The 22,001-nt window shown below is 47.4% G+C and overlaps 1 protein-coding gene across 16 annotated transcripts in view; it reads right to left on the bottom strand.

The window, feature by feature from the left end:
* Positions 1-16,357: 16,357 nt before the first annotated feature.
* Positions 16,358-22,001, bottom strand: part of MAGI1 (membrane associated guanylate kinase, WW and PDZ domain containing 1) — a 511,189-nt gene continuing 505,545 nt past the window's right edge. For 15 of the 16 annotated variants that reach the window (XM_081159072.1, XM_081159081.1, XM_081159083.1 and 12 more), the window contains one exon: positions 16,358-19,885. In XM_081159072.1, coding sequence (XP_081015198.1) covers positions 19,083-19,885 — 803 coding nt within the window. In that variant the 3' untranslated portion in view covers positions 16,358-19,082. Of the gene's footprint in view, positions 19,886-21,650; positions 21,740-22,001 lie in introns of all 16 variants that reach the window. The other variant, XM_081159079.1, reaches the window with a different exon arrangement.

Raw genomic sequence — 22,001 nt, 5'->3', positions numbered from 1 at the left:
AACTGTGGACGAAAGGGGCCGCGTGCTAAGCCTGACAAACTCAGGGAGGCCTGCGAGGCGGCCTTGCAAACTCAGAGCCCTAAACTAACCACAAAGGGTGGTCTGACATTAAAAATTTTTAAACATAAGCAGTCTATGGTTGGTAGCCATGTCCTGAGACAGGATTTTTCCTTCACAAAGGTTAATTTTCACCTTAGCTAAGCCTGTCGGTAGTCTTTTGCCTCTGAGATAACACACCTGATTAACGCAGGCCTTTTGCAAAACAAAGTCATTTCCCCCTTTTCCGGGCCCTCAGCGCCCCAGGGCCTAGACCAGGCCTCTTCTCATTGTCATTGATATCCTGTTAGCTGTTGACTGTTAACTCCTGTTCCCACCTGGGAGAAGCATGTGTCGTCCTTTTAGTTTTTATCCAATCCCAGAGGTTGCCCACTTTGCTTTCTCCCGCCTCCCTAACCTATCGGCTGTGGATTTCACCTAACCCCCTTGTGTCTTCTCCTTGGACTGTAATGTATAAAGCAGGGTGCAAAATTGCCATTCTCTGGAGCGTTCTCTCAATCCATTGAGATTTTGGCTCCTCGGGATATGTCGACAGTTGGGTTCAAATAAACTCACCAAAAAAATCTTCACAGGTTTGAATATTTTCTTACATTAACAGAAGCAAAGCGCAAGGGGGTTAAAAGATGGAGTCTACACAGAAAATAAATATTTCCCTCACATAGGTGGGGTTTACTTGACATATTTTTACCAGTTGCCTAATCCTGATTTCCTCTTGTGAAGAGTGGGGCAGGGACAGCGTAGGGGAAGGGAGATGGAGGGAGGGGACAGTGCACGAATGAGCGTGAATGAGAGGACACACCGTTTCTCTAATTTACTTAGGGCATTTCAGAGAGAACACCCCGATGTCTTCCATCTCTAATAAGGCATTTAAATTTCCCTTGGGGATGGTTTTCTCTTCATTTCACCACTAAAAGAGAATCTGAAAATAGCCATCGCAAGAGGTTTGCATTTTCCCACTGTGAGACCACTGCACGTTCCAGCACCTTCCTCCCAGGGAGGGAACTGCCCAGGCAGTGAAGGCCGGCGGGATCAAAGCCAGGAGTAATGGCCGAAAAGTGCCTAATTACAACAGTTAGAATTCAAAGCCAATTTTTTCATCTTTAAAGCACCTTACAAAAGTTAACCAATTAATCCTCATAACACCTTCTGAAGCATGTATTTTTTTAAACTCAAGGTGAAGCTTCAGTTGGTGGCTGAAATTTAAATCAAGGAGGCCACTTGACAGTGAGAGGTAATAAAACTGAATATGGAACCAGTCAGGCTGCCTGTGGATGTCACAAACTGCTCTCCAAGGGTCCCCTATGTTACAGCTAAGATATGTAACAGACCGCTTCTGTAGCAGTCTGAAAACAATAGAGGAAATTGTTTACTAAGATATCCCCTTCTAAGAAACATTCAAATCAGCAAGTTTGGAAGAATGTAGGCTTATCTAAGAATTACATCTTCTGCAAAATTAAGATGTCGATATTCTTTGAAATTATTTGTCCCGCTGCAAGGCCCCAGCAAATCTCTACCATTTGGCTTAGAGCAGTTTTTCTCAGCATTGGCACTACTGACTTATTGGGCTGGATAATTCTTTGTTTGGGGGGCTGTCCTGTGCATTGTGAAATGTTTAGCAGCATCCCTGACCTCTACTTACTAGAGGCCAGTAGCACCCACTCCCCTCCCCCAGCCTGAGGATCAAAGTGTCTCCAGACATCGCTAACTGTGCCCTGGGGGGGAAATTGCCCCTGGGTGAGAACCACCGGTTTAGAGGAGAAGTCACAGTACTTCTCTCCTGTATTGCTCACATCCTGAGAGCTCCTCATTTACAAGGAAAGAAAAGTTTTGTTTCTTCCATGGGTCATTACTCTTTGATCTCAATTAACAAAGAATTCCAGATTTTCCCAAGACCTAAGGTGACAGGTGTGTGCACACAGAGGGTTTCCAAAAGGTGCACTGAATTGTGGATTTGCATATTTGTAAGTGGACGCAAATACCCCTGAGCAACTCTGGGGAGTGGCTGGGACCTGAGCTGGGGGTGTCTGCCTGTGGCCTGGAGCTTTCTCAGTCTTCCCAGGTCTCCCGCTGGCAATGCTAATTTTTAAGGAAGGCGTGCAGCCCACACTGGACATTTCTGGTCTTGCCTGCCTCCCCCAACTTTGCACCCTCAAATGCCAGATCCTCCCACTTTCTTAGCTGGGAAGCAGAAGCCAAAACTCAGCGGGCCAGTGAAAGTGAGTGGATATTAGCCTTTTGGTGATCAGCCTCCCGCTTCCTATCCCACCTCATCTCCATCTCCTCTCCCTGTCCTTCTCACATCTCCAAAGGTGAAGGAAATCTTTGTGTTTTTAGACCAATCAGACAAAATCATTCTGTAGTTAAGCTTTAAAAAATGTAAAGGAATTTATCCCCGGCAGATAAAGTGAAAGAGGTGGATTGAATTGTACCTCCAAAGCCCTAATTCCCAAAGTGACTGTATTTGGAGATACGGCCTTTGAGGAGGTAGTTAAAGTTAAACGAGGTCATAAAAGTGGGATCCTAATCAGAAAGGACTGGACAGTAAGAGACACCAGGAGTTCATAGGCACAGGGAAAACATCATGTGGGGACACAGTGACCAGGTGCAAGCCAGGAAGAGCGACCTCACCAGGAACCAACCCTATACCTTAATCTTGGACTTCCAGCGTCCATCTGAGAAAATAAATCACTGTTGCTTAAGCCACCCAGTCTACAGTATTCTGTTACGGCAGCCTGAGCAAACTAAGACATTACAGAATGCTATCCAGAAGCGGGGTGTTTTTTTAAAAAAAAAGAAGAAAAAAGGCACAAGAATCGTCACTAACCTGGAAAGATCTACAAGATGTATTAAGTGGGAGAAAACAAATACACCACCACTTGTCCCCTGTGGACCCCACAGACAAAACTATCTGTGCATGTCTGCTTTCATGCGTTTACACAGATATAGTGATGTGTCAGGGAGAAGAGCCCCAATCTGACAACAGCGACTCTGGGGGAAGGCTGGGCCTGCGGAGGGGTGTGGTCATGAAGGGGCTTTTATACTATTTGGACTTTTAAAAAACAAAGCTAACATAGTATGTATTAATTATTTAATAAAACAAATTTGAAAATTAAGCTGTTGTGTTTTTTTTTTGTCTCACCTGCTCTTCCTAGTCTCTTCAAAGCCTGAATTATGTTCTCAGTGATGCCCACAACTGACCCCTCCTAAAAGTAGCATAAAACCATACAGCATATGGAATTCCTCTGATTTAACTTCTATAAATGAACCAGACAAGTTCCCAACATTTGGAAGTAACTTTCCATGATGCTGAAGGGGAGGGGCACGAAGGAATAACCCCTTCCTCAAAATACAAATTAAAGTTTATTCTCTAGGCGTGTGCCCTTGGGGTTTCTTGTTCAAGCCTTTTCAATGGAATTCAGGAAGAGAGAGAAAAATTTTCAATAAAAATGAAGAAGGAAACAGACAATCCAGACAAAATACACCAAAGTAATAAAAATAACCCCCCATGAAATAGATTACTAAAATAAAACCAGAACTGGTTGAGAGGAACAGACATCAGGAGCCAGACTGGATGACTTCATGGGGCTCATGACATTGCTCAGTAATGCTGACCCACTATCTGCAGGAAATGTTTCCGTGTTACAAGTTTACGACAAGCCCTGCTGGTGAGAGAGGGTGACAGGCCGTCACGGCAGTCCCAGCCTAAGCACGCTTTCTATGACCCAGGTATTAGCTCTTGCAGGAAGGATAAATAAAATACAAGGTGTCCCAAAAATGTACACACACTTTAACAGCTGATTTCTATTACATTTTGAAAATGAACTGTATTTTAATAAACACTGCCTTTGTAATTATTCAAAGTGTTAGGGGCAGGAATATTAATCATGCTCTGTTAACCATGATTTTTAGCTATAGTTATAAGAAATATTAATCATGCTCTGTTAACCGTGATTTTGTTCTGTTCTGATTAGAGAAAGCCCATTCTAACCTGGCTGAGAGTTTTACGCCCTAGGACATTTGAAATGCCCATCAATATGAAGATTAACAACCTTGTTTCTGAAACAAAGGGGTCCTGGAGGCAGCCCCCAGCCCACATTTCCTATAATCTGTATACCTATTCTTAAACCTTTTGCCCACTTCCCCATGTAATCTTTGTCCATCTACCCAATATAAGCAGCTGGCTTATTGGGGTGGGGGGTGGGGGGCCAGGGAGGTAGAGCAGATTCTCATGGATGACCTGCTGCTCTCCCACACTGCCAGCATTATTGGAATAAATGCTCATATATGATATAATCTTGTCCCTGCTTAATTGGGTCAAGTAGTGACAGGCAGCCTGGACCCATTGTGCCCGGTTTCAAAAGTGTGCATACATTTTGGGGGGGACACCCTGTATTTGTTCTTTTGTAAAAAGGAGACCAACACAGGATTTTCTCTTCCTACATTTGTGGTTATTCTGGTAGACTTTAGGATTACGGCGATGAAGAATGTGGGCTGTTCTCACTGCTTTTTGTCTCGTCGTAGGAGTTATTTTAGCATTGGGCCGGAGAGTGTAAATTTACAGGTGGTTCCCTGTAAACTGCTCCTTTGGTCTCTCTTTTCTCTCCTAGTGGGAACAGACAGTGAGCCTGCCTCTCTCCCTTAGGGCACACAGACACATTCCAGGTCTTGCTTTTCTTTTTTCTTTGCCATGGTAGATGTTTAGTCGCATGGGTCTTTGCTTCCCACCAGGAATTAGCCGTGAGGCCTTTGCCCCTCAGAAAGCCCGTCCTCGTCTTTTCTTTGCACCATCCAGTCTGCCTGGCCTGCTAGGCTCTAACCTCAGAAAGACTGGGGTTTCTGTTGCCTTTGTTTGACACTGAGTGCCCAGCACCGTGCCTTCTTTAATGACAAACTGCTTTGAACTAAACTACATATTCCATGAGATAACAGAAGGAGTTAAAGTCAACTACTTATAATTTCCAAGGATAAGTGAAGAGCCTGCCTCACAAAACTTCCTTTTAGATGGCACGGCTATAGGGAGGGCTGTGAGACTGATGGGCTGGAGAGGCAGATGAAATTTTCACGGGTCTTGCCACAGTTAGCAGCCAATGAAAGAGAAATGCTGCTAGTTCTATATTTCAGGAATATTCGATTTTATTCTTGAACCTCCCTTTGGTCCAGACTCAGGGCTAGTCATATTGAGACAGGCCAGGATAATTGGAATAGGGAAACTGAGGCAGACAGCTGAACAAACTGACAGAGCAATTTAGAGCAGACACAGGTCACTTCCCTAGAAATAACATCTAGGCCTCGGTTGTATTTCAGCCCCAGATCCAGAGAAGGAGCAAACCCAAGTGGGCAACACCAGGACCAGCTGCAATGACTAACGACCCCCTGCCCTGACACTGACCAATTGATGGAGACTACGGCCCTGGAGGAGCACACCTAGAAAACTGATGAATATTCTGCTAAACCCTCCCCTGAGACCTCCCCTAAGATTGCCGCATGTGAAAAAGGGATAACTCCTCAACACAAAGCACCCAGAACTCCCTCTCCCTCTGGGGAGCACCCTGTCCCCCACCATTCCATTTCCCCTCTCCTTCCCCCACTACTTTCCCCATGGCACGCATCTCCTAAACCCTAAGGGACCCCACGAGACTTGCAACCTGGGGAGCAATGGGCAGTGGCAGCTCTTCCCAGGCTAGTCCCCTCAGCCTGTTCCCAAGTGTCCCTTTTCTCTGACTTCCCAGAGAGCCAGGGCAGCCAGCCAGGCTCTCCTGTTGCTTCTTCAGTGCTAAGCCCTTTCTTGTTTTATGTCCCCAGCTTTAATAAACGTTCCCTCATAGTTATCTGGACTCATGTTGTGAAATTTTTCCTGCACGAAATTAAGACCACACACACTACTGGGTGTCCCAAGGCAGACCTGCCAAGGGCCAGGTCCCCTCTCTGGCAACAATATCAGGATCAATGTTAGAGTCTCTTTTATTAATACGGGAGTTTCTAGGTAAGTTGCCTTTATTCCCAGCAGCATTTCCCCAAGACTTTTGTTCTCCTTATATTTTAAGGCATATAGTTGTTTTGGTCATAGGATTGTCACTTTCCATTTATCAGCCATGACACAATTACTTCCAGCTCCAAAGTTGTCTGCTGAAGTATTGGGGGGAGGGGAACAGAGTCATGAATACTCCAGAAGAGCTCCTTAGAAAGAATCTTTCATCTGCCTGATTGCTAATCGCTAATTATTCAATATTCTCTTTCTCATTAGGTTTTAACACAGCACATGTCCCATTTAATAAGAGCACTAAAATACTTCTTAAACGAATTTAAGTGAAAGTGTTGACATCGCAAAAGGGCACCAGGTGTTAACCTCCATTCAGCAACCTCGGTACGTGAGTTTGGCTTAAAAGAATTCAGAGCCAAGGAACTCAAATTGTAAAGGGAAAGATTACTTAGAAAGTTACAGAGATAGTGCCTTGAGAGACAAAAGAGGGAGAGGTTTGAGCTTGCACTGGAAAAGTGAGGGAGGGGGAGAGGGAGAGGGAGGGGGGAGAGGGAGGGGGGAGAGGAGAGGGGGAGAGGGAGGGGGAAAGGGAAGGGGCAAAGAAGAGAGAGCAAGAGGCAGCCTGGGGAAAGAAGGGGTGGGGAAAGGCCCAATGGGGCTCCTGCTCTGTCCTGAGGGCTTTTATCTGAGGCCTCGGGAGGATCTCAATAGAATATTCATCAGCTTTCCAGGTGTGCCCCCTCAGGGTCGTGGTCCCCACTGATCAGTTGGCGCCAGGGGAGGGGGTCATTAGTCATTGCAGCTGGTCCTGACGTCAGCCACGTACCTGCTCCACCTGGTTTGGCTGCTTCTCTGGGCCTGGAGCTGAGCACAGCTGAGGACCAGTGCCCTCTCCAGGGGGTAATGCCTAAGGGAGTGGTCGTGCAAGGGCTTGTTGTTTTGCCAGTTGCTAGGCACCAGGGGATCTCCACCCTGATGACCCTCTTCACCTGGCCCATCATTCCTGCTCTGCTCATGCCTGGCAACTGCCTCCTACAAAAGTGCTCTGGCTAAGTCTGGGATAAAGGATCGTGCTTTGATCTCTTGTCGGGAATGTAGAAGTCCCTCAATTATCCTTATTAATGAATAAGTTTAGTGGTGACAGGAATATATAACAGGATTTACAAATGACACATATGTGCCCATCATGTTTATATTTGGCTAAGAACTTCTTTTTAATCCTTACCCGAGGATACTTTTTCCATTACTTTTCAGAGAGTGGAAGGGAGAGAGAGAGAGAGAGAGAAACACTGATGTGAGAAAGACACATCCATTGTTTGCCTCCCGCAAGCACCCTGGCTGGGGCCTAGGATGGAGCCTGCAAGCTCGTGTGTCCCCTTGATCAGAATCAAACCCAGGACCCTTCATTCTGGGGGCAGATGCTCTAACCACTGAGACAAACTGGCTAGGGAATCAGAAGACTGTTTACTTTGGAAAAATAATTTCTAACCACCTTCCCTTGGGGTTGCTGCTATATTGCAAACTACAACAAGGCAACAGTAGGCACTATAATGAGGGAAAGAAGCAAAGCTGACCCATTCAACCCCAGCCTATGAGGTTAGAGCAGGTGACAAATGTAGTGGCTGCTTATTACAATCACGTGTGACCTTTAAAAGCCCAGGCCACACCCAGACTGATTACATCAGCATCTCTGGAGGGTGGGCCTAGGCATCAGCATTTTAAAGCTCCCAGGCGATTCCAACGTGTAGTCCTGGCTGTGAACTGTGGTGCGGGTTAGCTCCTTTGCCGTGCTTGCTGACTCTCATCTGATGAGATAAAGGTCTGAAGCCTGCAAGTACTTTGCTAAAAACAGCTGTTTCCAATGAAAGCATGCAAAACCTCAGTAATATCAGTGTCACCAGAAATAAAAAAGAACTAGGAGTCACAATGTATCCCTTCAAAAGCATTTAAAGCAAACCGAGGGCACCCAGCTTCATGGACAAGGCTGTTCGCCACAGCATGTTCTGTAATCCAAAAAAGCCCAGTTCAATAAATGGTGGTCAACTTCAGAATATGAGCTGCTGAGAGAGAGCAAACAGAATGCTTCTATTTGCTGAGCGCCTACTATGCACCCCTCTATAATTGTGGTTTTGTTCCAGGAACTTGGAATTTACTGGAGTTCAGGACAAAGATCCTTGCCTTTGTGAAGCTGACCTTCTAGATAAGGTCAGCTTCATAACTAGAAGATCAGCTTCATAACCTGTGGGATGAGTGCACATCAAAAAGGTGGTGCCCCTTGTTAAAAAATGACTACAATTTCCAGATGGTGACAGCAGAGCACTGAGCCCACCCCCAGGCCTTCTGAGTGCGGCCCTCCTGTGACTGCTCAGGCTGCATGCCTTTAAGTCAGCTCAGGTTCTAGAGGGAGACGAGGGATGCAAAGATAAGTACATAAGATATTCAGCATGTAGAGGGTGCCAAGAGCTATGGAGGGAAAAGAGTAGAACAAAGAAGGGAAATCAAGTTGCAATCTTAGACAGGGTGCTAAGGGTGGGCCACATTGGAAGAGTGAGATTCTAGCAAAGATTTTAATGCAGCGAGGGAGTCAGGTGTGAATATTTGGGGAAAGAGCTTTCCAGGCAGGGAGACTAGCTGAATCAAAGGCCCTAAGGAAGGCTGGGAGTGTGTTTGGGGTGATGCTGGAGCAGAACTGGTGAAGGAAGATCAGAGAGGAAAGGAGAGGTTGGATCACACAGGGCCTTCTAGCCTATTGTAAGGACTCTGACCTGTCACTTGACATATATATAAAGCCCCAAACTATATATATATATATATATATATATATATATATATATATATATAATTTTTTTTTTCATATATATATGTACACACACATACATACATACACACACACACACAGTAGCCCCCCTTACCTGCATGGGATATGTCCCAAGACCCCCAGTGGATGCTTGAAACAGCAGGTAGTATTGCACCCTGTATATATTATGTTCTTTCCTGTAATACATTCCTATGATAGTTTAATTTGTAAATTAGGCACAGTAAGAGATACCAGCAATAACTAATAGTAAAATAGAACAATTACAACAATATACTGATTAGAAAAGTTATGTGAATGCAGTCCCTTTCCATTCACATCTTCCCCCTACAAATTTAATGCCTTTTCCATCTTTTTTTTTCTCTTTATTGTTGAGAGTATTACAGGTGTCCCATTTTCCCCCCCAAATGACCCCCTCCACTTTGCTCTCACCCTCTCCCCAGGCCTTCACCCCGTTATTGACTGTGTCCATGGGTTATGCATATATGCATATAACTTCTTTGGTTAATCTCTTCCCATCCTCCACCCCCCTTCCCTCTTTCCTCTGAAATATGATCGTCTGTTGCATGTGTCAGTGTCTCTGGATCTGTTTAGTTCGTCAGATTCTTTTGTTCATTAGCTTCTTCTTAAAGAAGACCCTTCAACTTTTCCTGTAGTGCTGATCTGATGGTGATGAACTCCTTTAGCTTTTTCTTATCTATGAAGCTCTTTATCTGACCTTCAATTCGAAATGATAGCTTTGCTGGGTAGAGTAATCTTGGTTGTAGTTCCATGTTTTTCATCACTTTGAATATTTCTTGCCACACCCTTCTGGTCTGCAAGGTTTCTGTTGAGAAATCAGCTGACAGTCGTATGGGGGCTCCCTTGTAGGTAACTAATTGCTTTTCTCTTGCTGCTTTTAAGATTCTCTTTGTCGTTAACCTTTGGCATTTTAATTATGATGTATCTTGCTGTGGGCCTCTTTGAGTTCCTCTTGTTTGGGACCTTCTGCGGTTCCCGGACTTGTAAGTCTATTTCTTTCCCCAGGTAGGGGAAGTTTTCTGTAATTATTTTTTCAAATAGGTTTTCATTTTCTTGGTCTCTTTCCTCCCCTTCTGGCACCCCAATAATACAACTGTTGGGCCTCTTGAAGTTGTCCCAGAGGCTCCTTAGATTATCTTCATATTTCTGGATTCTTTTTTCTTTTTGCTCTTCTGGTTGGGTGTTTTTTGTTTCCTCATATTCCAAATTGCTGATTTGATTCTCAGCATCCTCTACTCTACTGTTGATTCCCTGTAAATTACTCTTCATTTTAGTTAGTGTAGCCTTCATTTCAAATTGGTACTTTATTATGTTATCAATTTTCTCAGTTATTTCCCTAATAATATGCTTAAACATCATTATAAACAAAACTCTGAACTCTGTATCTGTTAGCTTGCTTGGCTCTATTTCATTTAGTTCCTCTTCTAGAGACTTCTTCTGGTCTTTCATTTGTGACATGTTTCTTTGCCTCCACATTTTGGCTGCTTCCAGGTGTTTGTTTCTATGTGTTAGGTAGAGCTACTATGATTCCTGGAATTTGTAGAGTGGCTTTGTATAGTAGGTGTCCTTGTAGGGTCCAGTGGCTCAGCCTCCACAGTCACCTGAGCTGGGCCTTCTAGGTGCTCCCCTGTGTGGGCTGTGTGCACTGTCCTGTTGTAGTTGAGCCTTGGTTGCTGTTGGCGTCACTGGGAGGAACTGACCCCCAGGCCAATCAGCTGTGAGGACCAGCTGAAACTACAGCCAAAGAGCTGCTGTGCTGGAGACACCCCTATGGAGCAGGATTTACTTCAGTGGGGCTTTGGTGTTCACCAAGTGCGCCTCTTGAGTGTGTCACTCGTGGATGTGGTAGGGTTGTAATCCAGTGTGGTTGAGTCTGACCACCAGGTGCACTGTCTCTGGGGCCTCCCAGGAGGTGCAAAGTCAGCCTGTGCCAGTGCCTTGCCCAGGGCCACCCAGCATGAGCTACACAGCAAACTGTAGTTGGCTGCTCCTTGTGCTGGGCTTGGAGGTGCCCAGGAGAGGCCAAGCTATGAGCCAGTGCAGGCTGCCGCTAGTGCCAGGCCTGGGGCCGCTTATCAAGCCGTATGGGGCAGCTGCTGCTTGTTTGAGAGACTTTAGGAAAGTCCTAAGCATGAGGCTCGAGAGGCCACTTGCACAGAAAAGCCCCTGGAAATGTTCTGGATGAGCTGCAGGTGGGGAGGGCGGGGCCTCCGGGAATCACGGGGCGGGGCCAACGGCGCCAGTCAGGTGCTGGCGACTCAGACATGGCGCCTGCCTGCCGGCTGTTCAGGGAGGACTCGCCACAGGAGCCACAGCCTCCGCCAGCCCTTCTGCCTGGGAGGAAGCCGCCCCTCCAGACCTCACCCGGATCTCAGGCAGGTTAGTTCCCCCCCGAGTGTCCCGGGTCCTTTCCGGCCGCTGCCCGGCGCTGGGCTCCGAGGGAGCGTCCGAGTGAGTCTGTGCTGGGCCCTTTGGAGGAGCTGCTGGGGCTCCCACAGCCTCCGCGACCCTCAGCGACAGTCCCCGCTGGTTTCACAGCCCGGAGTTGTGGGGCCGTCTCTTCCAGCCCTGGAGCCCTGGGCTGGGGGCCTGCTGTGGGGCTGGGACCCCTTGCTCCTCCGGGAAACCTCCACTGTGGAGATTCCCTCCCGGGTTTACCCCGCGGCACCGGGGGTGGGCCCGCGGCCTGGTCTCCGGGATTCAGCCCCGATCCGCCCGCGTGTGCGCCCCTTGTTCCAGTCTTGGTGCTGCTTCAGTTCCCTGGTTGTAGGATCTCAGGAGGCTCTGAGTGACGGTGGTTCTGTATTTTAGTTGTGATTCTGATGTGGTTGCGGGAGGCGGCGGGTGCAGCTGTTCCCTGCGCCGCCAGCTTGTGTCTCTCCTGCCTTTTCCATCTTTTGCACGGTGGCCATAACATTTGCAGTCTGAGGTGCGAAGCAAAACTCGCACAAATTTCCTTTTCCTTCTTCGCAATGTCACAGATAGAGACCCATTCTTACCGCGGAGCTTAGCAGCCCCTGCAGACGTTTCCCGTTCCTCATGATGTCGCACACTTCACCTTCACTTAGAGGAAGCTCTTCTGGGGCACATCCCAATTGCCAGCATTAGGACTCTTGTGATTTGGGGCCACTGTTACGTAAAATAAGGGTCGCCTGAACACAAGCACTGCGATACCGTGACAGTCAACCACGACAGACCACTAAGTGACTCAGGGGCGGGTAGGGAGCGTCTACGGCGTTCAAATGCTGGACAAAGTGTGGCTCATGTGTAATGGACAAGTTTTCATCACACTGCTCAGAATGGCCTGCAATTTAAAATTTATGAGTTATTTCTGGAATGTTTCATTTAATATTTTCGGACCACAGTTGATAACTGAAAGAGTGGAGGGACGACTGTGTACGTATATTTACATATAAGCAGAACAGGATCATAAATGTCACGAGCCAAGCTATTAGCAATAGTTGCTTCTGCGTCTTGGGATTGACAGGTGGTAAGAAACAGCATCTTTTTATTTTACACTCTCCTGACATGCTTGAATATTTTACCATATGTATAGTTTTATAAATTAGAAAACTGCTTTTCAAATTGGAAATCATAGGAGTCGCTCCTCTCTCAACACTCAAACGTGGGGAATATCTGACAAAGACCATATAATACTGAATTAGGCTTCTACAGATTTAGAAAGATGCAGTTAATCTAAAAAAAAAAAAAAAAAAGTGAAAACAAGATTACAAGGTTTGAAACCAGGATCTGAAAAAAAAGAAAACAAAAAAAAACCACGGTGAGACCTTGTAAACCTGGAGAAAGCCAGGCAGCATAGTAAATGCCTGGCTTTATCTAACAAGGACTCGGTACGCAGTGTTCTGCAGGTACAAGCACAGGTCGAGTGAAAGGGAAGAAGAGGGCTTTTGGTGGGAAGGAAATGAATTCCTGTAATGAGAAGATGGTAAGCACAGGCCTGGGGACTTTTCAGCCCTGAGAACCCTGCCCTGCTCTGGATTTTCGTGAGTTGCTGCCTGACCTCGAGGAGCCTAACCGGGTTCACGCCCGCCCTCCTCCAGCCTGCTGTGTTCCTCTGGGGCCATCTTTCTGAAGGTCAAATCCGAGGTGGCCACCCCCCCCTGGCTGAGCACATGTGGAGCACTGGGGGCTCTGTGAACGTCTTCAATGGTCTCCTGTTACTCTAAGTCTAAAATTTGATTGGAATGAGGCCAGCCTGACCCTTCATGGCGTAGCCCCTTCCATTTTGTACCACACTCTGTCACACCTGGGCTCTGGACTCCTCTTTCGCCAGTTAATTCCTCCTCCCACTTCTAATTCCTTGTAATTAAGGAATTCTAACCTTCCTCAATCTGGCTAACTTCCCTATTAATACCTTCGAAGGACTCTGTCTTTGGTTTATCGGTATCTGTCCTTCCCACCAAACGACAAGCTCCCCAAACCAGGAGGCAGGTGTTTCTAGCCTCACCAGCTACCTGGCAGTCAGGCTGCAGATGTACCGAGCAAGCAAGCACTCTGGTAACAAGCCTGCGTGTCCTGCGGGTAGGGATTAGTAGCCTTTCTGAGCTATTTTCCCTTCAACTCTGTGATTCTCTGAGATCAAAGAGGGATATACTTAGAAGGACAGTGCTTATTGGCTGGTGTTTAGTGTTCCAGGCTGTGAAGATCAAGGGGACCTCGAGGAACATGACAATGAAGTGGAAGGGTGCTAGAGGGTAGCAGTCAATACCTGAGTATTTGCGGTTAGTCCTCCTGCTTAAATCCATCTTCTTTCAGAAAGATCTGGTGATGCAGGGACCACCTCCCGTTAGAGAATTAAAACCATACTCCTACTCCTGACAGGGAGCACAATGCATAAAGACCCCTCTGGGTGAAACTAATCAAAAAGTTTTCATAGAAAGCCCACTCCTACAAAAAAAATAATTGTGTTGGAGAGGGCCCAGCTTTGTCATTTCCCTTCTTCAAAGCGGGTAATGACGTGTATTCCAAAGGCACTAGGATCTTATTGTGCTGAACGCTCCACACCCCCAATGCTGATCGTGTTGCCTGATTATGAGGAAAGCCACCTGGAGGAACTTGAAAGGCCTCTTCCACGCAGACCATCAAAGGTGGTCTCAGCCTGCCCACCAGCAGGAAAAATCCGTGAGAGCTGTAACTGAGCCACACCACGTTCTTTTTAGTGTGGCTATTTATGGCAGGAAAGAGCTCCTGGGACTGAAAGGTTAAGGTGGGTGGTGCTTGGGCAGCTAAATAGCACCTCAGATGGTGACTAAAGAAAAATAGAAGTTATTTAAGGAAAGGGGTGGGGGATGGGATTCCAAAGGGAAGGGCTACACACACCGAGTGTAAGGGCATTGGGTCCATGATGGCAGCAAAAACACACTTGGGACAGTGAGACAAGGAAGGGCACAGAAGAGACAGCAGAAGAGCCTGGCTGGGCTGCTCTGACTCACTGAGGAGTCAGAGAGAGAAAGGGGCCTTGGGAACAGGTTCAGGGGGTAAGCCCGGGATGAGCTGCTGCTGCCCACTGCTCCCCTGGTTGCAGGTCTCCTGGGGTCCCCTAGGTGGGAAGGGGGATGGAGATGTTGCTGGCGGCTCCCCTGGTGGCGAGTATGCACTGGGTCCTTTGTCCTGAGTGTATTTATCTCTTTCTCTTTCTTGCTGGTGGGAATCTTAGGGGAGGGTCTCAAGAGAATATTCATCAGCTCTCCAGGTGCCCTCTTTCAGGGTCGTGGTCTCCACTGATTGGTTGGTGCCAGGGCACAGGGTCATTAGTCAATGTATCTGGTCCTGAGGCAGTTGCTTGTCTGGTTTTGCTGCTTTTCTGGGTCTGGAGCTAAAATACAACTGAGGCCTAGGTGTTCTCTTTAGGGAGGAAAGGCTCCGGGGGTGTAAACCCCATGGCCAGCGATATGCTGGGGGAGGATAGTTTAGCCTGGGGCAAGGTTTTTGGTTTCCCAGTTTTGCCCCTTGCTAGGCACCTGGGGCTTTTTGCTGTGGTGAGGTTTTGTACCTGGCCCATTGTCCTTGCTCTGCTTATGTCCAACAGTCCCCCCTCAAGGATTTGTGGCTCTGAATTCTTTCAGAGGAAAGGGCCGTAGGGTCTCTTTTATAACTGCTTCCTGCTGAAAGGGGGTAACATTTTCCCTCAGAGCCAAGAGATCCTTGCTCTCTGTCACATGGACGGGGCCTGGGCACAGAAGGAGGTTGTGATGGTGTCTAGAGGTGGTATTGGCTGAGTGCAAGTGGGCTTGTAACCTGGTAGCGACAAACTGTTTTATAAATTTTAGTATTATTGGGGCAAAAGCTAGAATGACAAGAATTATGAAATATGATCCCATATATATATACATATAAAGTTTAAAAGTTCTGGTTGTTAATTCCAAGTCAAAGGATGAGAGAAAAATGAACATTACTTTGGAGGATTGTAGTTAAGAAAACTAGAAAAATTCAGGATCTGGTTTAGGTTCGTTCATGGGTGACAACGTAATACAGCAAAAGAGATGAATTGTAGGAAGCCCTGCTATTAAGCACAATACTCTTTTGAATGCCCAGGAACTGAGGCTCTGTAGGGAAACCCTCACTACTAAGTCACACAGCAGGAACAATCCAAAGACTGTGTGAGGGAGGCTGGAACCTTGTTAGAAACCACACGAGCAACCAGGGCAGATACTAAAGCCTTCACTCACGGGTTAAACTTTTCATCGTGATTAGTTAGTATGTCTAATTCTACATTAATCTGTCGCCAAGATTATGCTCCTAGACAATTTTTGTCTTGACTTTCACAGCACAGCCTTTTGGTTTCATATTTCAAAACACTGGTGAGCGTAATTACACCCGTGGAGCAGCATGAGCCACATCATTGAACTTGATCCTTAAAGTAGGGGTCTTCTCCCCATTTTAATAGTGAGAAAATATGTCTCCATTTTGATTGCAAATAAGCCAGGACAATGAAAATAGAATACCCATTGCCATACAGCTAATTTCTCCCCCTCAAAAACGTCTTTTACCCAGGATTCTACTGGTGGTCAGGAGCGTGCCAACACATTTATTCTTCCCAACTCTGGGGGGGGTGGCCTTCTCAAGATGTGGAAACTGAGGCTCAAAAAGAGGTTAAGGAATTTGCCCAAGGTCACAGGTAGGAAGTGATGAAGCTCTTTGATTGGTAGGTTTTGCTTTATTACCAGGGTTCCATGTTGCTCAAACGTTCGTGAGCACGTGAATTAGCTGGGGACCTTGTTAGATGCACTTTGATTGAGGTCAGGTGTGGGACCTGAGATTCTATACTTCTAATAGGTTCTGCAGTGATGAGGCAGCTGGTCCACAGGCCAAACTTTGAAGAGCAAGGCCCTACTTCCTTCTCGCTCAACACGATGGTGTATTTCATCGAGCTGGAGCCAGACACTCTCACTTGATTACCTGACCTTGATACATTTGAGACAACACAGACAAGAAAGATATCAACCCAGAAGCAATAGTGGTTATGGAATGCATACATTTCCATGTATTTTTACAGTAAAAATGCATTAAAAAATCTTTCACAAAAGAAACTTAAAAAATACAAGTAGGGTGTTGAGTTTTCCCCCCACATTCTTCCAGGCATCAACTGTGTAATGGGTGGGAAGAAGATTTCTAAATGGTTTGATTTCATCATACAAAATACACATCCATCATCTCTCATCAAGACATTTACGTGAAGTAGGGAATTAGGGAAAGTAGGCTCACAAGAATCAGTCTCCAATTTAAGGTTACAGTAGTTCAGAGAAAACTATATCTTTCTGTTTAGTGCATAGTCCCTGTACAGTACAATATTTCCAAAGCAAATCTGTGTAGAATTCAGAGGAAACTGCCACACCAACAGTCTTCAGATTGAGACAAGCCCAGGTGGGTAGCACATAGATTTTAAAATGCCAAATGTCATCTCTGACAAGAAAGACATCAAAATACTAACTTCAAGATATACTCCAACAATCTACCTTGATTTCATTTATTTAAAACTCTGGACCATGATTGAGAACATCGATCATTTAACATCACATATTTTGCTAGAAACAGTGAGAAAATTCCTAGCAGTGGAACCTTAGGAATAAAATCTGCAAGTTGGCTCTTAGGAAATGGATGAAAAAGAACATCATTATGCAGTTGTATTCTCCCTCAGCCTTCCTCCTACAGCTCAATGTATGTTTTGTATGGAAAATTTTGATAAAAATAGCAGTCGCAGACTTTTCTCTCCTTTTTAGCCACAGAATGTGCATTGTGTCTGTGCAAGGAAAGGAACTTGTTTTGCGAATGTCCATACAGCTACAGCTACTCATTTATGTATAAACCCATAAGTCAAATAAAGCTATGTGCAATGTGATATTTATATATGCATAGTGTTTTATAAAAAGATTGGCCCACATACTGCTTTCCATCAATACAGAACAGCATTAAGTCCATAGCACGCTGCGGGAAATGAGTAAGAGAACGCAAACAAGCACTTAACAGTTCACAAGCAGCTCACAGGAGGAAACGGTGATATTCAAACCAACTAAAGCGTTAGAGAATTACTTACATACTCTCCCATTTTAAAACACCTCTACATACCTGGTTTAGTTTACATTAAAATATACCCCAATGAATCAATTTGTTCCATATTCAGAAATATAAACACATATCACATTCCTCACAGCTAAATTTTTTTTTCATAAATTCTCTTTTATACAAGGAAAAAAGGCAACAGTTGTTTTTTTAAACAGGCTCTATTAATTATAATTTTTAACTCGGTACACACAATGATTGGCTGGTTTTCTCCATTTTTTTTCCTTTTTTTTTTTAAACAGTACCATGAGAACAACAGTGATTGACTTGCAAAGTTTGTGTCTGTATGGAAAAGGCAGAACAGTACTACGGAAATATACAATGTATTGTAAGCAGCGGTTTGCTGTAGTGGTCCAACAGGTACAAGCAAACATTTTGGCTCAGCTAGGCAGTAATCCATTTCAACCACTTCCCGGGGCTATAGCCGACCCAACCACACTTTATGAGGGATTGTAAAAGAACGTTGTTTTGCTTTGTTTTTTTAAAGAAAAATCATGTTTTGTTTTGCTGTCCAAAAATTCAGAGGACAGGGTCATGAAGGCAGAAGTTTGCCAACTAGATCTAGAACCATTGAGACGTCCTTTCCCCTTCAACCATTCTGGAGACTGTTATAGTTCCAAAGGGAAATCAGCATCTTTAATAAGCACCTCTAAACCCCACCAAGACTCATTCCCTTCCTCCCCAATTTGGCAAAGAGCAACCGTGAGCTTATGCTAAAAAGGGTACAAATACCTCCTGTATGGGGGATTTTTATGGCTCCTTCACACTGAGCACATTGTCCCCTGCTCCATTTATTCTTCAGCCTCAAATCAGACAAGGCAATCAAGACAATATAGGTGTTTTTTGTCCATTCCTTCCAGTAGTTGAGTGAAGCTGTCACGGCACTGCCTTAATGAGATCTCAGTAGACGGTAATGCTAAGGAACCTGACCATCTGCTCTTGGGGCAACGGCGGCCAATCTTTATGGCCAGGGAGAGTACAAACTGTTTTCTGAACCAACTATGACTCAAAAACATAACATTTCTGTGTGCTGTGTAGGTTTGCTATAAATATCCTTCATTTGCAATAGTAGTCTCTTCATACAGTTTGCTTGATTTTAGGATCATTGGCAATCCTAACCCATCCCAGAGTCCTCAACTTTTACAAATATAACTTTTGCCTCCTGGCTTTTTTTTTTTTTTTAAAGAAAAACTCCTAACTACAGTATAGCACTACATCATTACATAAGTCTGTGTCAAATTAATTAAACTTAATCAGTAACTTCCCTTAGAGAAAATGATCACCAGCCCTATTTACCCAGGAGAGAAAAGATTGCCCAAAAAGGGGAACAATTCTTGACAATTCTACAGTTTATGTAGAAACAAAATTTATATCCCTTTGGGGCAGCATTTGGCAAATAATTTCCAAAAAGGTATGCATTTAAAAATACTTTCTTTAATATTATACATCAGGCACAACACTTTTCATATATATATTTTTTCTTATAAGATGCAAATGCGTAAAATGTTTGTTGCTGTTCATAGGATCATCAAGGTGTCAGACGCTCGGTTAGGTAGGAAACTAGCTCTTCCAGGTTTGTGACCTTCCTCCAGGGCCTGGGACACGGTCAAGGGCGGCGGGGCCTCGCGCTCAGATGCTGAGGTCGGTGCTACATTCTTTGTAGGGCCGCCGGCGCTGCTCCGGGGGCGGCCTGCCGCTCCTGCCCGCCGCGGCCTCGGGCTTGGGGCTCGGCTCCTCCCTGTCTCGGTGGCTGACTCTGTCCTCTCGGCTCCTTTTCTCCAGGGAGCGCTCTCGCCTGCGCTCCGGGGACCGCGCCCGCCTGCGGTCGGTGGACTTGGCCCTCCTCTCGGGGGAGCCGCCCCGCCGGCGCTCCGGGGACCTCCTCTGGTCCAGCAGCCGCTCCAGGGAGCGCCGCCGGCGGCCGGGCGAGCTGTCCCGCCGGCGCGTGGGCGAGCGCTCTCGCCGCCTCTCGGGGGACGGCTCTCGCCTCCGCTCGTGCTTCTCCCTCCGCTCCAAGGTGGTGTCGGCGCTCCGGGTGCCTTCCCGGCGCCTCTCCGGGGCCCGCCTGCCGGGGCCGTTGGCCAGCGGCCGCTCGGGCGCCGGGTCCCGGGGTCGGCCGGCCCCGCCGTCGGGGGTCCTGGAGGTTCCGTTCCACGTGTGGTGCTCGCTGGCCTGCCTGCCGTGCTCCCTGCTGCCTGGCGACTCTCTCCCGTGTGCCCGCCTTTCCCCGCGTGGCGATGACTTGTGAAGATCGGGTGGGTAAGTGGACTCCAATGGCGCGTGCGGCCGGCGGCCCGCAGGCCCGGGCCTCGCTTCCGGGACGCCCCGTGCCGGCCCGGACCTCACTTCCGGGACACCGCGGGCCGGCCCAGGCCTCACTTCCGGGACACCTTGTGCGCCGGCGGAGGCGCAGTTCCGGTCGCTGCCGGGGTCTGCGGGAAGGAGGGAGAGCGGCAGTCGGTGAGAAGGCCCCGGCTCGCGCCCCGCGCCCCGCGCTCCCGTCACCCCCAGCACCCAGCGCCCAGTTAAAGCGAATCAAAGCCGGCCGAGCCCCGGTCAGGCGGCACCGCAGCTAGTCAACTGGAAAACTAGCGCGGGCGGCTGTCTCTGCGCGGGACGCGGGTCGCCAAGGCCCTCGCGGCACAGGCGCCGGAACCGTCTAGAAACACCCGGCGCCCGCGGCCTCCCTGCCCCCCCCAGCAGCCCGTCTCCCTGCCCCCCTCCCCCCCAAAGGCAGCCTCTCTCTTAACGAACACTTGCTTTCACTCGCTATGAACAGTGGGGCGTGCGGGGCTCCTGGGGGATGGCGCTACCTGCGCGCGGACCCGGCCGCGCGGCCGCCCTGGGCACGCGGGGCGCCCCGCACCGTGCGCCCCGCACCCTGCGAACTGGCCGCGCGCCTTCTGTGCACCGCGGGCTTCGACGTTAACAAAACCAGCCTGCGGTGCGCAGAGGGGTCACAGGCAGCCGGCCGGCTGTCGCTGACCGGCGAGCGGGACACCGAGTGAGGGGCCATTAAACTCTCTCTCTGCTTTTATACTTATTCAGCTACTTCCTTCACTTTTGTGTAAATTTTTAAGGAACTGTTTTCAAAATGTGGAGTCTCCTGACAAGCGGAACGGGCGGAAGGGAGGCTGTCGGGGCCACAGTGACGTCCCGGGGTCAGCTAAACGCTCCGTTCCCGGGCCCTCGTCCCCGTGCTCAGCTGTAATGACAGCGATGCCCGGGGGGTGGCGCTGCACTGCTGCTGGCGACACCAACGGGGCTGTAGGTTTAAAAGCGGGGCAACACACAAGGGCTTTTGTTTATTATTAAACTCTCCGAGAGAGCGCTGCAGATGTCTCAGGTAGCGTCCCGAATTTATGAGAGCTCTTCTCAGAGCAGGGCTGCTTTGTTGACAACTGAACCCAACAGGTCATACCCAGCACACCTTTTGGGCAGGGCACCAGGAGCGCCCGCAGCAGGGAGGGCACACCAGGGGGCGTCACAGGGGAGAGGTGGAGGCCCTTTAAGGGTCTTTCATGAAGCAACGAGGTCAACAGTAAGCAGCCTGCGCTTCATGAATGATCTCCCAAACCACTGGGGAGGTGTTAACAAAGGCAGGAATGTAGTCTTGAGGAGGGGCTGGCAAGCTTTTTTTTATAAAGGCCAGGGAAGTGATATTCTTGGCTTTGCAGCCGCATAGTTTGCTACAGTTACTCAACTCTGGCACTGTAGTGTCAAAGCAGCCTCAGACAACACATCAAATGTGTTGTGCTGCTAAACTTTACTTACAAAACCAGGCTGTGGGCAGGATTTGGCCCACGGGCTGCCCTTGGCCAGGAGATAACTGGTGGAGCAGGAGATCTCATCTCCCTGTCTAACAAAGCCCTATCTGCCTAGGCGAGAGCTCTGTGATAGGAGGTTTGTTCACTCTAAATGCTGGGTAGGCTATTAGAATTAACACACAGTCATTTTCAGATTTGGGTGAGGGGCGGTGCATAGATCACTATCGTAAACCTAACCTTGGGGTTTCTTACTGCTACTTTTAAGATAAGAGAGAGCAAGACTTTCAACAGGGTCAGCGGTGTACTTACAATTCAAAGAACGCAGGGTGCTCAGAATGAATTGCCAAACATATCAAAATAGAGCTAAGCAGAAGCAATGAGGAAATTAGGCCACAGCACAGAAACACCTAGTATTGATTGAGCTACAAACCGTAGTTTGATTATGGCCCATAAGGTAGAAGCAAGCCTCCCCGAGCTTTTCATTTCTCATACATGCAGCGATATTAGGAGGTATCATCGCTGTAGAAGGGAGGGCCAGCACCAAGAACAGTCAGAGAAAGAGAGAAAGAGAAAGAGAAAAAGTTGAACATTTAGATTCCCTATAACAAAGAGGAAAGAAAAAAAATCTGCATTTGTTAACATAGGGCAAAGAGAGTTTATTTGTCCAGTCAGACAGTCTAAGGCAACACTCAAATAAGGCTGCAGAAACCGCAATCAGAACAGTGACGTTTTTAGACAGCCATATATGGTGACTTGAGGACCCAGACAACAGATGCACCCT

This window comes from Miniopterus schreibersii (genome assembly GCF_964146895.1).
Source record: "Miniopterus schreibersii genome assembly, chromosome: 15".
Taxonomy (NCBI): domain Eukaryota; kingdom Metazoa; phylum Chordata; class Mammalia; order Chiroptera; family Miniopteridae; genus Miniopterus; species Miniopterus schreibersii.
Note: the sequence above shows the minus strand (reverse complement) of the source record. Positions and strands in the feature narration are given on the sequence as shown.